General features: G+C 40.4%; 1 protein-coding gene across 1 annotated transcript in view; it reads right to left on the bottom strand.

Moving 5' to 3' along the window:
• Positions 1 to 16,888, bottom strand: part of pou6f2 (POU class 6 homeobox 2) — a 534,150-nt gene that overhangs the window by 303,231 nt on the left and 214,031 nt on the right. The window contains exon 4 of the mRNA XM_080193619.1: positions 8,809 to 9,037. Coding sequence (XP_080049745.1) covers positions 8,809 to 9,037 — 229 coding nt within the window. The remainder of the gene's footprint in view (positions 1 to 8,808; positions 9,038 to 16,888) is intronic.

The raw sequence follows: 16,888 nt of genomic DNA, 5'->3' as shown, positions 1-16,888 counted from the left end.
GTGACATTGTGGGAATTGAGTTTTAGGTAGTGGGTGTAGATGCACAGCACAACACCTATCCTGAATTCAGGCAGATAGGTTAAAAGAGTGGCACATATGTGAAAGAAGTATATTATCTCTCCTTATTCACATACACATCATCTGCACATGTAAAACATTGGGGATAAAATTGGTCTTTGATGGCAGGCAAAGTAAGCAATAGTGAAACATCCTGACCACTTTAGTTCAGCAATAGGAAAGGAATCAGGCAAAATGTAAACCTGACTGGCAAATTGTTAGGATTCTTTTGCACTGTTGCTAAAGACCAACTTCATCCTGATTTTGGTTTATATCTACAAAAGATGCACACTTAGGCTCATATCTACATCTGATGTTGTATGAAATACATATATGTTTTGAACAAGTTTATTTGACAGACACATTGGACTGATCGAGATTTTTACCTAATTAGTTAATGCTGTATTGGCACATTTGACAGTGTGAAGGGATTAGCGTTTGTTTAAAATTCCACAACAGACTGCAGTACATTGTGAAGCAGCTTCATGTGGCAAGAAGACACTGAGGTAATTGTGATTATGACATTGTAAAATATGGAGTATTAAATCAGGCGCCCATTACACACCACCGCTGATTGAGTTCTATTGAAATGCAACGGAATGAAAGTCAGCAGAGCTGAATAATGAGCAGCTCATTCAATAATATTCATTTTACACTATTTCCAAAATCATAACTATTCCGTCTGACTTCTGAAAACTTGATCAGGGGAGGGTGTCATAAAAGCACTCTTTACGTCAAAAAATGATTTTTTAATTCAACAAACCGAGCTTTTAAAGCAGAGACTTCTTAAAATAGTGACTAAACATGACTGGAGCCCACAGTCAAAGATTGCTACCCAACTTGCATCACTGTACTCCCAACATTCAAACCCACTGAGACAGAGACACCAAAAACCTATCATGGATAATGACTTTAGGAGAGTATGAGTGGGCACATAGCCTGTGCCCATTAGCAAGGCATAAAGGCAATCTCCTGGATATTCAATAGGTTCACGGACATGAACTCACTAAGCTACAATAGGTATATGCTTTACACCCAATAACTTGAACGGTGGAACCCTGGTTGAGTGTGGAGATTCCCAGACATGAACTGATTAAGTTACAAGGAGAATATAACTAGTTACGCTCGAATCATTGGGTGACAGTCATGTGCATTTACACTTCTGATTTCTCTGTTGTAAGAGGACAAGCAGCTGAAATTCTAATGAGAAAACAACCCAATGAGCTTTCACCTTCCTTCCTCTCTCTCTCCAACCCAAGTTACAAGCTCTTGAACCCTGTTTGCTGATTGTGACTACCCAGGGATGTCCCTGCTACTGACAGTGGCTTCTTGAAGAAAATCAACACTATACTACTGTCTTCAGGAGAATAGGCAAATCTATTGTCCTGTTAGGTCCTGCTACTTAGTGCAGCAGTTTTGTCTGTTGGTTTCAGACAAGCATACTTTCATGTAACCGGTGATTTTTGCTGTTCCAAACAATATTAAGTTTCATAATTTTAAATGAAAATAAAATGTTTAGTGACGCAGATTCAATTCTCTTGAAATTATAATTCAGCAATGTGAGTATGCCAGTGTTTCTTATATTAGCACATTTCACAGGTGTGGTTAAAGCTCAGCATTGTACCTTACAATCACCAAATTAAAATTGTACTAGCAGTACAAATGTTAACATGAAGCAGAACCAGAAAGATGAATATTTCACACTTGGTGTTTAAACAATGATTCTCTGGAACAATCTTCTTGAAACAGCAAATTGAAACAACATAAACTGGCACTTCATCAAAATAATTCAGGTTAACACAGAAAATAAAAACAAATCCAGCAAAAAGAAAAACTATAAAACACAGGGCAGCAGAAGAAACAACTTGTTATAAGCCCAGACCACCTTAAACCGAAGGCTGTATGGTCAGCAATTCCTGAGCTTTATGACAACTTAGCTGCGTAAAGATAAATACTAAACCATAAGCGATCGACCAGCATTGGCTGAGATCACTGACAGTCTTCCATGGTGGTTGTCCCCCTCTTTGAGGATGACATTTATCCAGGGTTAGGAGATTATGCCATAGGTCTTCATGTGACTGAACAGACTTATTCTTGGAACATATATCTTAGGCAAAACATTCCATGACTTAAATGGGAACTGGAGTGCTGGATTTGCTTCCTTTTTTTTCTTTCTCTGCCATCACTCTTCTTCATCATTAAGCCATTTGGACACAAAGCATGCTGCAATGTGATGGACCAGTTGTCGCCATCTGGATTAATTGGTAGCAAGTTCCTCCCAGTCACGAGTATCAATGCTCCTGTGCTTCAGGAAAAGACTCAGGGTGTCTTTAAAGCATTTTCCACATCCTCCCTTGGACCGTTAACCAGTTGAGGTGGGAAAATAGGAGCTGATGTGGGGGGGATGGTTTTTAGCCATCTGGGCCATAATGTCCAAACCTATGCAATCAGCCTTGAATAAACTCAATAGGTGGGATTTCCTGGTCTCGCTCACCCCGAAACTGGAAAATCCTACCTGAGATCAACGGACCTTTCCATGGTCCACCCCTCACCCTCTCCAATTCCCATGATGGGTAGGATGGTAAAATTCACCCAATAATCCTGACTCAATTGTTTACTGGGAAAGAGAATTCCACAGATAATAACCCAGAGAAAAAAAAATCTCCTTTTCTCTGCCTTAAATGGGAACCATCTTATGTTAATCTGAGTCCCAAGTTTAATTCCTCCCTACAAGCGAAATCCACTCAATCAAGTCCCCTCAGGACCTTATATTTTTGAGTGAGATCTCCCTCATTCTTCTAAACTCCAATTAGTGTGGGTCCAACCTGCTCAACCTTTCTTTATATGATAAGCCTTCCATACCAGGAATCAGTTAAGTGACCCTTCTCCAACCTGTGACTATGTTATTAGATCCTTTATTCAAATAAGGAGACCAAAACTGTACACTTCCGGCCATAACTTCCAATGGAGTGGTAACTGAGGTGGATCATCACTCCACTCAGAGCTTCTAATCCTGAAATCCAAGTGACCTATCTCGTCTGACCTTCTGAGAGACTGAGCAACATCTAGGCAGTGCAGTAATCCCTGGGGCCTAGCGCAGAGGGCTGTAAAGCTGAATATAAGAAAGCCACACCTCTTTTTTACAGCATTAGCTGCAGTCATTGGAGAGGTGAGAGGGGCTGGCTGGATAGCTGTGAGGGGAGTCCACCGAGGAGGGGGATGTTTGTGTGGGTCTGTACAATAGTTAATCAGAAGTGAAAAGTGGTTTCAATCCATCTAACTCTTTCTGGATAACTACTAATATCAGAACCATCCAAAGTTTACAATTTAAATGGCAATTTTTGAATGGTTCCCAATGCAGGTCAATGGGAATTGCCCATGTGAAGTTTCCGGGCAATTGGCATCCAAACCTCATGTTAGGGACAGGACGGGATGTAATTGTACCCTGATTCTCCTCTCACCACCCAGAAAGGTGTTTCAACTTCCCCTCCTATAAGCAGTGGCTTATTCCCCAACCTTTCAACTTAGGCTAGGTTTGATCCAACTTTTATTAATAGCCCCACAGCAAACCTGAGATAGAGTAAACTTTAATCATACACAAAACGTAGGAGGGGGTACCATGACATAGCCACCGCTGCATTCATACCATAAAAAAGAGAGATGGAGAAAGAACGATTTGTAGGGAAACGAATGCAGAGAAAAGAATTATTGCTTCTTGGAGTCCAGAGTCCAGAATCAAAAGTCCAATGGCGAATTCCTTCATAGAGATCAGCAGCAGGCTGAAGCAATCCCAATAATCCATTTTTCCAGTCGAGTTGACTTCCATAATGAGATAGGCATGCAGAGATGAATTAGTCTTGTAGGTGATGGTAGATGACTTTCATAAATCGCAGTAGAAACAGTGTTGGTGGGGCAGGTATTCAAACCTGAACACAGCCTGTTTTCTGAGTTGCTGCTTGCTAGGTGGACCTTTGCAGCTCTATAAGGCAATATCATAGGTTCCTACAACTAGTCATATGTCAAATCACTCCCAGTGGTTATCACTACTGCCCCACAGCAACAGGGATCCGAGCAATGCTTGACTCTCTGTCTGTGTGGAGTCTGCACATTCTCCCCATGGCTGCATGGGTTTCCTCCCATTGTCTGAAAGACATGCTAGTTAGGTTCATTGGCCATGCTAGAATTCTCCCTCAGTGTACCCGAAAAGGTGCTGAAGTATGGCGACTAGGGGATTTTCACATATCTTCATGCAGTGTTAAAAACCTCTGCTCTTTGGTTTTGACATATAATGCCTGAGATTGTACCTCTTAATGGTTGGAACATAGACAAAGGAAGGTTGCGGGGCTCTTTGTCCTAAATGTTCTTTATCTTTCAGATTTGTTTTTGGGCGTCAGACTCAAGCTGATGGAATACTGTTTTCTTGACTTGTGACCTTGGGCTGCTTTGCCAGCAATGAGGGCTGCCTGGTTACATAGTTCAGCATTTTTTGTTGAGCCAGTCCTGGTGACAGCAATGCTTGTATCTGGGCACAAAAGTCGAGTACAGCTGACTTGATTTAATCCCATTGTTCTGGAATTCAGTTGGACGTGTGAAGAGTTCCAGATTAGTTGAGAACTGCCATTGAAATTCCTCTTTTCAGTCCGGCTGCTTTAGGACTGAGACATTGATCTTCTTCCTCTGTGATTTCTGGGCTGTGATGTCTTGGTCCTAGGTAGATATTTATCACCAATCGAATAATTTTATGACCAGTCCAACAGACATCAGACCCTGTATGGATTGCGTGTTACAGATCTTTCATCCAAACCATGACATAATCCAGGAGGTGCCAATGCTGTGATCTAGTATGCCTCTATCTGGTTTTATATTTGTCCTTCTGGTAGAAGAGGATGTTTGTTGTAGTGAAGTCATGCTGAACATACTTTAACAGCAGAGGATGCTACTTACGTTGACTTTTCCATTACAATTTTTTTCCAATAGTTCCACTCCAAACATTGGAGTCACAACCAATCTGGCATTAATGTCCCCCAGAGGGATGATCTTTTCTTCTTTTGGGGTGGCAGTGAGGAATTAATCAAGGCCAGAATAGGACTTTCCCTAAATTCTTCAACAAAGTCAAGGTAAAACCGATGGCAGTGACATTTCGGTTACGATAAAACTGTGGGTGAAGTATCAAGAATCTTTCATTTATGCAACTGGGGAGTTCTGTCAGTACATCCAAGATGCTAATCTCGATGGCAAAACCAATTCACAAGAGATACTATTAACCTCTCCTTTCCAGTTGAAGGTGTTTCCTCCTACCTAATCCTTCAGCTGCCCCTCCTCACAAAGGTGAGTCTCACTGCAGGAGGAAATGTCAATTTAGTCTTGTTATCTCATGTTTAAGCAACCATTCTCTGCTGCCATGTTAGAATTCAGATAGTTAATCTATGGAGCATAGTGCATGGGAGCTGAATCTTCACACATTTTAAGCTTTTATTTCTAGACACACACATTACATATTGTACACTTTGATTTTTTTTGATGCCTGAATACAGTTAAACACCTAATTAATATAACAATTAATAAACTGCATTACCACCTTCACCATTGCTCCATTCACTTCAGCTCCTTAATTTGTTTACCAACAATCCCTGTCAACCACAACTCATACTTCACATTCAAACCCTCCATTCAACTTCATACACTTAGCACTGCTCATCTCATAGCTTGCATAAAATGTAATATTCAATGGCAGGAACATCATCCAAATACAATGTGCACATAACATTCAATGACATGCTTTTTTCTCTCTTGCAGGATAAGGTGGCAGTAGGTGGCAGCAGCATGAGATAAGCACAGCTACATGTCCTCACCCCCATGGGGGAAATAATTGGGCAGTTGTCCCTGAGGCAATGGCCAGTGGTGTAATTTAAACGATCAAGAATGATGATGTGTTCTTGCCTAATTGACTTTCTTAGATCTCACTTGAACAGCTTCTCACAATCTGTTGTTATGTATAAGGTGCAGATGTTGCAACTAAGCACCTCTCGCCTTCTGCTGCTTCCCTTGCTTCAACCCTGCCCTTGCCCCTTTATGCTTTCAGGTAACCACGTGGCCCGATACTGGTGCAAGAAACTGAAAGCCAAGAGGGAGAACAGGCTAGGGATGAAGAAACATTATCCCTAGGCAACTACCAAATCCCACCACGGCAGATGGTGGAATTTGAACTCAATTTAAAAAAATCTGGAATTAAGAATCTACTGATGACCATGAAACCATTGTCGATTGTCAGAAAAACCCATCTGATTCACTAATGTCATTTAGGGAAAGATGTCTGCCATACTTACCTGGTCTGGCCTGGCCTACATGTGATTGCAGAGCCACAGCAATGTGATTGACTCTCAACTACCCTCCAAGGGCAACTAGGGATGGGCAATAAATGCTAACTAGCCAGCGATGCCCATACCCCATGAATGAATTAAAAAAAAAATACCACTCAGATATAGACACTGCATTGACTTTAGGGGATAGCAAAGAGATAGGATCTGCACACGGTGAGTCACTAGGCACAAGTGGGTTGTCAGAACTGGGAGAAAGGACAATATGTGTGCCAACTGCCCAGTGGATGAAGCCACACATGAGTTCTGCTGCTGGGTACTCAGGTGAGGATTTTGATGGGCTATTTCATAAACTTTATCAAGAGGACACAATGGTCTTCCTCAACAGAGAAATGGTATGAAGTGGGACTGCTGGACAACAGGGATCTTGGATTGTTTTCAGGGGAATCACAGTCAAAATGGGTGCTCATGGGTAGCCCATCCGGAACATTTATGTGCTGATTGCCACACTCCTCTTCTTCTTTCACTTCCTTCTCCTCCTGAGATAGTTGTCGAATCTATACCGACAAGGGTTGTGCCCTCATGATTGCCAGACTGTGGAAAATGTAGCACATCACCTAATACCACAACATCTACTCCAGGCAGAAATGAATGACTTCTCCAGAGCGACTGAGGCAGAACGTTCGCTTTAGCACATCAATTGTCTGCTTGATGATGCTCCTTGTGATATCATGGCTCTCATATAAAGTGCCATAAATGGTTGGGTTGCAGAGGGCAGTCATCAGCCAGGTGTAAAGCAGATAGGCATTTGTTATTTAGCAGCTCCCGTGGAGGCTGCAAGTTTTCTGGAACAGACTGATTCAGAATTAACACATCAAAACTGCTGCATGATAGCATGCTGCTGCACTCAAACTGCGCACTGAGTGAATGCAATTATAGTACATCTCAGCAGGGAAACGAGGTAGACTTAAAGCCATATCTGTGAGTCAAAGTCACCCTGCACCATGGGGAAGCCCACTGTTATGATACAGTCAATTGCATGCTCCTATTGTTTCTCTGTTCAGAGAGAAGACAATGAAATTCCCTCTCCTGGTATACAAAGAACCAGTTGCCTCCTGAATCTGACAATGGATAGTGAGTTAGTTACGTCACCGACTGCAACCTAGAAGGATTCCTACGTGCAGAAGTTGAGGACCAATATCATCTCCCTGGCACTGGCATCTTCACTCTGATTTGGAGCTGCAAGTCTGGTTCCAAGTTTGTTGGCACTTCCTGAATCACAGATGCCAAATAAACAGTTTAGTTGGAGATAGGATAAACACTCCTGGCAGACTCCAATTCAATAAAACCCCTTGCTAGGTACCCCTTTGCCCCTTCACTCCTCCCTTTGCAAGCAGCCTCTCTTCTACTTTGCTACCTCTGGACTGCTACTATGGCATCCAGTGCTGGTAACATGTGGATAAGAGCAATTTACTGTGGAATCTGAAACCAAAAGAGAAAATGCTGGAAAATCTCAGCAGGTCTGGCAGCATCTGTAAGGGGAGAAGAGAGCTGACGTTTCGAGTCCAGATGACCCTTTGATAAAGGGTCTATGCTAGAAATGGCCGGAAATAATACACACAGCACTTTGCTTCTAAACCAGAGCTGGCACAGCGAAGCTGAATTTTGTGGCTGCGTACTTTGCACTTTTCGCGCTTGAGCTGATTCATTCCACCTCTTCTCAGTTCATTTCCATTGCAGCAATATTTACTTGGACCTCCACAATGAACAGAATAGTATTGTGCAAGACATTGTTTGTAACAAAGTTGAACACTGATGCATTTAATAACTTCATAAATTCAGGAAAACTGATGCTTTATTCGTTGTAAAGGTATTGAACATTTTAATTTAAAATTTTTGAATTGTCTGGAATTAAAACATAACAACAGCTTGGCCCAGCTAATCTATTCTGATGATCATCCTGCGTTGACAAAAGAGATACCTGATGATCATCCTGCGCAAGAGTAGGAATGGTATCAAACTTTATATTAATGACTGGCCATAACTTTATATTTTAGTACTCAATTATGCTAATGACACAATGTAAACTACAGCATAAATAAGATTATTTTAGTTGACATGTAAGCTTATTTTACTCAGTTGAGGCTCAAGTCAGTGCATAATATAGACAGTCATATATCTTCAATGTCTGACAGCAAATTACCCTCTTATCAATGATACAGTGAAAATAAGGTCCTCAGATATCAAGCAGATCAAAAACGCTTCAGTATTACTGATGACTTTTGATAAGCTATCAACGTTAGATAATATTTTAAAGCAATGAAAGCAGATTAAGTTCAAAAAGGAATTGTCAATACGTGAGAGCACAGTTATTTCGCCCCTTTTCAACCTGGAAAAGAAAATTTCAAGCTTGTTGTTCAGTGATTCCGCTTACCTTGCAGGTTTTGCAGTGGTAATGTCATAATGCCTCCGGCAGCAGCTGCGGCAACCAGGCCCTGGATGTTGGTTAAATTGGCAGCCGGCAGTGTGAGGACGAGGCCCTGCTGGTTGCCAAGCTGACCAGCCATATTAAATGGTATGAGAATTGGCTGATTGAGGGCAGGATTGCTTGTTGGCATCACTCCTGCTACAGCTGAGGCCAGCTGCTGTGCTGTCAACAATGGCTGAAAAGAACAGAAAGAGTGGTTCAGTGATTAATATGAATGTTCCCCAGGTTAATTGGTAACTATAGTTTGGTCACATTAGCGCTCACTGCCTGTCAATATCATCTTATCCGATTAGTTTCTAATAATTCAAATATACATCACTTTATTAAATTTCTTCTGAAGCCGAAGCCAGTCGTATCCAACATTCAATGTCTGTATGGTGTCCCATAGCTAAGCTTCTGATCTAACAGGCAGGTAGAAAGTCGTAGATTTTGAAACTAGTGCTTCATGTTAAAGTGCTACTGTAGCAACCTGAACTATTCTACGGCTTTTAAGCATTAAAGTATAATTCTTTAAGCTACATATTAAGTTACGAATTAAGACTGTAAAAAGTAGCAATTTATTGAAGATGATTAATTGATTGCTACTGGGGAAGATAGTTAATTATTCAGCTCATTACTAAAATAGAGTTTAGGCAAGCAGCCACTGACCTTTCCCTCACTGCTTGCACTTAATTACACCTCATCTGTCACATTCTTCCTAACCCCATTGTGTATTTGTGGAAATTGGACTCATCATTTCTTGGCTTAACTAGAACCTCAAAGGCTCAATAACCAGTAACTGCTAAAAATGACCTGCTCAGACCCTGCATGAGGAATAGAGTCCAACAGTCTTTGCTAATCTATCCAATTAGAAACAAGGAAAGCAGTCAGTTGCAACTGAGGTAGATTGCAACATACGCAAGCACTGATTAGAGATTTGTATTAATTCAATGGAATCATAATGTTGTACAAAATACTTTGATCTGATTTATTACTGTCACATGTATTAGTATACGATGAAAAACATTGTTTCTTATGTGCTATGCGGACAAAGTATACCATAATGGAATCATAATATTGAAAAATATCCACTCTTTGTACATTTGTAACAAGTTGGAAAATCTTTTACAACTTAATGGTCAATTTTTATCACCTAATAGATTACAAATGATGGAATTGCATGATCTGAGGAAAATTACTTGTGTGTTCAGTGACATTTTAGATTATATTCTCTGGAGTTTAGAAGAATGAGAGGGGATCTCCTAGAAACTTATACACTTCTAACAGGGTTAGACAGGGTAGATTCAGAAAGAAAGTTCTGAATGGTGGGGGAGTCCAGAACTTTGGCAATCGGCAAGAACAAAATGACTCAGCTCCCATTTATCCCCATGGCTCATTGGAAGTTGTATTTTATTCTCAAGAATTCAGGCTCCAATTCACATCTGGAACACCTTTCCCAGGACTTATTCAATGGACTGATAATCAGCTTCGGAGTTTCTCCCTCACTAACTGACTGTAATTGCATCTCAATGACTTCAGAACAAATGTGTACTTGTGATTGGTATATGCAAATTACTTGCAAGATAGCCAAAGATATAATTAGATATAGCTTTAGGGGCTAAAGGACCAGTACCATGTACATGCCATTGATTACAGGTTGGGTATCCTGTTGGCTCAGAGAATCACGACCCATGATCAAACCATCTCTGACATAAATACCCATAAAAATGACAGATGAAGGTACCACCTCTTATCATGCCTGCAGAAACTCTCAGAAATGACAGAAACACCTGGTGCAACCTGAGCTGTGTGCGAGACTGCCAGAACCTTTGAAGAATTTAGCTCTCAATTTTCTAACCTTAGCTCCCTGTCAAAAAAGATAAAGATAATAGCAAATTAAGAGAAATATTGTACAATTCTGCAAAGTGGTGTGTCAGAAGACTGGACAGATTTTAAGACCAGCAAAGAAAGACTAAAAAAAGCAGAGAGAAAGTTGGGAGAAAGTTGTGCAGGAATATAAAAACAGATAAGAGTATTTAAAAAGAAAAAGAATAAAGTGAACTTTGTTCTTCTCAAGAGTGAGTTTGGGAATTAGTAATGGAAAACACGAAAATTGCAGAAGCAAAGAACAGGTCCATTTTCATTGTCAGAGAGTTAGAAAATTTCCTAAACATATTTGGAAATCAAGAGGTGAAAGGGAAGGAGAGACTTAAAACAATGACCAGTGCCAGGGAAAAGGCGCTGGAAAAGCTATTAGACCTAAAGGCTGACAAGCCTCCAGAACTGTTGGCCTGCATTCTAGGGTTTTAAAAGGAGTGGCTGCATAGATGGTAGAAGCATTAATTTTCCAAAATTTCTTGATTCTGGAAGGGTCCAGTGATTTGAAAATTAGCAAATGTAAATAATTGATGCAGAAAGCAGCAAACTATAGGCCAGTTAGCCTAACATCTGTTTTTGGTAAATCACGAGAATCCATTATTCAAGAAATTATACCAAGATATTTAGAAAATGATAATGGAATTAGGCAGAGTCAACATGGTTTTGTGAAAGGGAAACCATGTTTAATTAATTAGTTATTTGAGGAAGTAACAAGCAATGCGGATAAAGATGAACCTGTAGATGTGGTGTACTTGCCTTTCCAAAAATCATTTGATAAGGTGCCATATCAAAATTTGTTAACAAAATCAGAGCTCATGGTGACGAGGGGTAACATATTAGCATGGACACAGAATTGATTAGCTAACAGGAAGAAGAAAAAAGGGATAAGTGGCTCATTTTTGAATTAGAAAGCTGTAAGGAATGGAGTGGCACAGGACCAGAGTTGAGGCTTCAACTATTTACAATTATTATATGAATGAGGGGCATAAATATATGATGGCTGAATTTACCATCAACACTGCAATAGATAGGAAAGTAAATTATCAAGAGAAGGTAAGGAGTTATAAGGTTAGTTGAGTGTGTAAAATTAGATGGATGGAGTATAAGATGAAAAATGTGAGCTTGTCCACTTTAGCAGAAAGAAAAGAAAGGTATTATACTATTTAAATGGAGAGAGATTTCATAACTTGGTGGCACAGAGAGATCTGAGTGTTCTGGTACATGGATCTCAAAAGGTTACTATGCAGGTATAGCCTTGGTGCAGCCACATTTGGAGAATTCTGTTCAGTTTTGGTCTCCTTACTTGAAAAAGGAGAGAACTGCATTAGAAGCAGTTTAGAAAACGTTCACTTCTCATTTTGGTATGAAGGGTTTATCTTGTAAAGAAAGTTTGAACAGGTTGGGCCTTTCCCCAGTGGAATTTAGAAGAACAAGATGTGACCTTATTGAACCATATAAGATACTGAGAGATTTGATAGGGTGGATCCGAGGAGGATGTATCCTTCTGTGGGGAGCCTAGAATTAGGGGACGCAGTTTAAGAATAAGAGGTCTCCCTTTTCAGATGGAGATGAAGAACTATTTTTTCTCTCAGTTGGTTATTAGTCTGTGGAATTTTCTTCTCCAGAAAGAATTGGAGGCTGAATCATTGAATTTGTGCAAAACTAAGTTGGATAGACTTTTGATAGACCATGGAGCCAAGGGCAAAGAGGAAAGAGAAATTGAGCCCACAATCAGTTCAATCATGAGCTTGACAAATGGCGGAGCAGGCTGGAAAGACCAAATGGCCTATTCTTGCACCTAAGTCCAATGTTTTTATGCCGCCTGTCCATCTCAGGGTATGATGGACTGTGCCTAGGGGATATGCCACTTTAGGATTGAACATCGTCTGTAGCCATAGAGGACAATTCATGAATGGCAGTCTCTTCTGCAGCTGGCACAAGTGAACAATGTTGGCCCAAGGTGTTTTATCCTTCCTGCAGGCTTTTCTTTTCCTCCATCTAGTTGTTTATTGTGCCCTCTCCTTTTTCTACACCCTTTCTAATCTCTTATCTCCAGGAACTCCACTCAGTAGCAAGGGCTTTCCACACATTGACTCTAATCCCAGACAAATTTGAGGTCTGGCTGGCATACATCCTGGCGTCATAGAGGCTGGTGACCTGCTGAGCTTGTGCTGACAACTAGCTCACTATTGGGTATGTCTTTGGGGAAACGGCCTTCGTCTATTTGATTCACAGTGAATTATAACCATAAGCCCTAATGTAGACTATGCTAAATTGGGAGCATTCCCTCACAATCACCCTCACTTGAGTTCAAAACAGCTTCTTTGCACAGACACTTATTTTGATTCTGAGAAATGAAATATTCATCCCACAAAGAAAATGGCTATTAAGAGGTATTACCTACTTCCAGATAGCTTGTTAAATAATTTATAGGCCAGGTTGTAACGAGTTGGATATTATAAGGGTCCGAGGATCTCTCTTCAAAAGTATGTAGCTTCCCACTTTCAGAAATTATAAGAGAGGTGGGTTCTTAAAACTGCTTACAGAAAAATTACAACAAACTTTATAATTTGCAAAATTATTTACAATTTTGTTAAAGAATTGTTCAATCTCCAATATCCTTTAAAGTGGAAATGTACATTGCAAAATTAATGACTATAAAATGATGAATAATGTTGTCTCAGTTCTAATAGAGAATCTAATGAAAATACTTTAAAACACAATGTTGCAACTAAAATTAGTTATGGATCCATCAAAATTAAAAGTAATAGTTCACCTTAAATCTTTGGATATTCAGTTGCCAGACAGCTGGGCACAAAAGGCTGACTGCTTTAAGATATCCAACCACTCATCAACCAGAGAAGCTGGAGATTTCAAAAATATATTTGAACCCTTCCACAATACCTTTGATTATTTTTTAGGAAGAAATCAGTACGTTTATACCCTTCTGAACTGGATTAGAATTCCTTTAGCAACTACAAGTGCTACCTCTTTGGCTAAACTCCTCTCTTTTAATTAATCTTTATAATTTACATATGAACAAGACTAGAGTAGACCACTAGGCACCTCAAGCCTATGAAATCATTAATTAATCCCAGCTCATTGCACAATTCCAGGTCTCGTACAACATGCTTTCTGGTTGGCTTCAGAACATGCTGTTCTAAGAAACTATCCAGAAAATTCTATAAACTCCTCATTATGCTGCCTTAGCCCATATGATTTTTTCAGTCTACATGTAGATTAAAATCTTCCATGATTATCACAATTCCTTTCTGATAAGCTCCCAGTATTTCTTCCTTTAGGCTCCACCTTATACTATTCAGGGCCCCGTACACACTTCAACAAGTGACTTTTTGCCTTTAGCATTTCTTATCTCTGCCAAAACAAAGAACAAAGAACAAAACAGCCCGGGAAACAGGCCCTTCGGCCCAACGAGCCCGCGCCGCCACTTCAACACCACCAGTCCACCTCTCCACCCATGAAAAACCATTTCCGCATCCTACTTACCTGAACTTAGGTCATCCCTCTAAAGTGCTAATACTGACATTGCCGGAATCGTCCAAAATAAAGTATGAAGCCACGACTATTTAGCACCAGCTCTCCTGCAGGGGTTGTCAGAAAGCTACCCAATGGATGATAGATTTTCACCTAAGATTTTCATTCCAGATTTTCTGTCAGGGTTTACTCCCTCAGTCACCTTTTCATCCAATACATTGACAAGCCCCATAGCTGGAGTCTGGTTCTTGGGCACCAAGGCTTAATTACATACCATTGTCCTATATGCCAAGTGTCTGGAGACCACGCATCTATCTAGTGTCCTGTAGCTTTATCTAGATCTGATAGGTTCCCTGTTTACATATAGTTTAGTTTATTTATTTAGTGTCACAAGTAGGCTTGCATTAACACTGCAATGAAGTTACTGTAAAAAAAAATCCCCTAGTTGCCTCACTCCAGCACCTGTTTGGGTATACTGAGGGAGAATTTTAGCCTAACCAGCACATCTTTTGGATTGCAGGAGGAAACCAGAGCACCCAGAGGAAACCCACTTAGACACAGGGAGAATGTGTAGGCTCTGCATATACAGTGACCCAAGCCAGGAATCGAACACAGGTCTCTGACACTGTGAGGCAGCAGTGCTAACCACCGTGCCACAGTGCTGCCATGTCATCATGGGGAGGCGCTACATAGCGCTTCCTGATGAAGAAGCTATGTATTCGTGAGAGATGCTTATGCATTTAGCTCTCTTTTTCCAATAGTTATACTACTAGCTAGAGGTGAGAGCTTTAAACAAGAAGGGACAAGCAGATTAACCACTGTGCACCACTGACTATGCAAATGCACTTGACGCATCATATCAACCAGAGACTACTGAAGAAAACAGTACTCAGTAAACTTTTCCTATAAATTAACACCTAATATGAAGGCTTTGAACATCACAATGAGGCATCTATCATCATTGGCTGTTATTAAGTCAATGGCTTGAGTCATTGTAAGATTGTAGCAAAAGTTCTGGAAATCTATACATATACACAGACATGCTCACATACAAGAACTCACACACACTACCAATCCATATATCCATGCAAATATGCTTACACACACACACACACACATACACTCCCATTCACGCTCATACACATGCTTGCACACACATACACACAGTAATTTTTATTTCTACCTATTCTAAGAGCACCTTCATATTTCATCATATAAATTCAACAAGCAACATAACACTGATAAACGTACAATCCCTGAATGTAGTTGTTCTTAAGTGGCTCCCGTGCAGCAATAAAAACCTTGGCTTCCAGTCTTAGTGTTAGATCAGTGTGAAGTTGTTTACTGTCTTAAGCATGATGAGATTTTGAAGCTCATTGTTTCTAGTTATATTGCTTTCTCTGCATTGTGAAGTAATGGTACTTTCAGAGAGGTGCTGCAGGACCATTTCTTATTCTCTACCTCCAAGCTGGAGGCTTTACCGGTACCCCAGGTTATTCCTGTCAACAAGATATCCAGGGGCTATAAAATGCATTCGATGAGGCCCAACAAAATCTTAATAACTCAATTCTAATGGGGTATATAGCGCACCAATGCTAACAATCACCGAGCAGAATGGTAGAAAAACATAACATGCACAGCTGTTTGGCACTCTGACAGCTGGAATAGCTTAACTGAATAATATTATGCCTAATTGCTCATTATAATAAAGGCAAATTAAATTACAACACTGGTTTTAGCCTAGTTCTCACTGCTGCATTCTAATAATCTGTAATACATATCTTAATAGGGTATGAAGGTAAACAACAGAACATTTTCTTTTATAAGTCCCAAGACAAATATTTATTTTTGAATAAGTTCACAAATAACAGATGAGAGTTATGGCGCATCCTCTGAAAGAAAATGTTTGACACTTTTTGCTAAAAGCGACTGTTGTATCTGAAAGGGCAACTCTGCAAACGTTTGCTCATAAACAAAATGCGCTATCTTGGCCATGTATGGTGGTAAAATGGATAAATTATCAGTTGAAGTGAGTAACGGGTGACCCTCCTATCACTGCTCAACATCTGGTTCTGGAAGATGAACTGGATGTTGAGAAAGCGCTTAGTAAACAATATATACCGCACTAAGAGCTGCAGAAGCATCTGTGAAAATTGCACTAATCTCATTATGGCTCTAAAAGTAGAGCAACGCCCTGTAATGAGGAGACAGCATCCGAACTGATATACATGACACGATTATGCAAAATCTTGTGGCTGGGTGTGGAAAGTATTTACAGGAAAAGGCCAACTCCATTAGTGCCTGTCAAAAGAACTGCAGCCTTACTGTGAGGCAGCAGCGGTTAGCATTGCAGTCTCAGAGCATCAGAGACCTGGGTTCAATTTCAGGTCACTGTCTGTGTGGAGTTTGCACACTTTCCCCGTGTCTGCATGGGGTTTCCTCCGGATGCTCCAGTTTCCTCCCACAGTACAAAGATGTTTGAGTTAGGTGGATTGGCCATGCTAAATTGACTGTAGTGTCAGGGGCACTGGCAGGCTAAATGTATAGGGTTACAGGAATAGGCTCTGGGAGGGATTGTGGTCGGTACGGACTTGATGGGTCAAATGGCCTCCATCTGTACTGTAGGGATTCTATGATTCCTGTGCTATTGGATGCTGAAGCAACAGAAGGAGAT

This window comes from Carcharhinus amblyrhynchos, chromosome 8, assembly GCF_965287045.1.
Source record: "Carcharhinus amblyrhynchos chromosome 8, sCarAmb.v2.hapA, whole genome shotgun sequence".
Lineage (NCBI taxonomy): Eukaryota > Metazoa > Chordata > Chondrichthyes > Carcharhiniformes > Carcharhinidae > Carcharhinus > Carcharhinus amblyrhynchos.
This window is presented reverse-complemented; position numbering and strand designations above follow the sequence as displayed.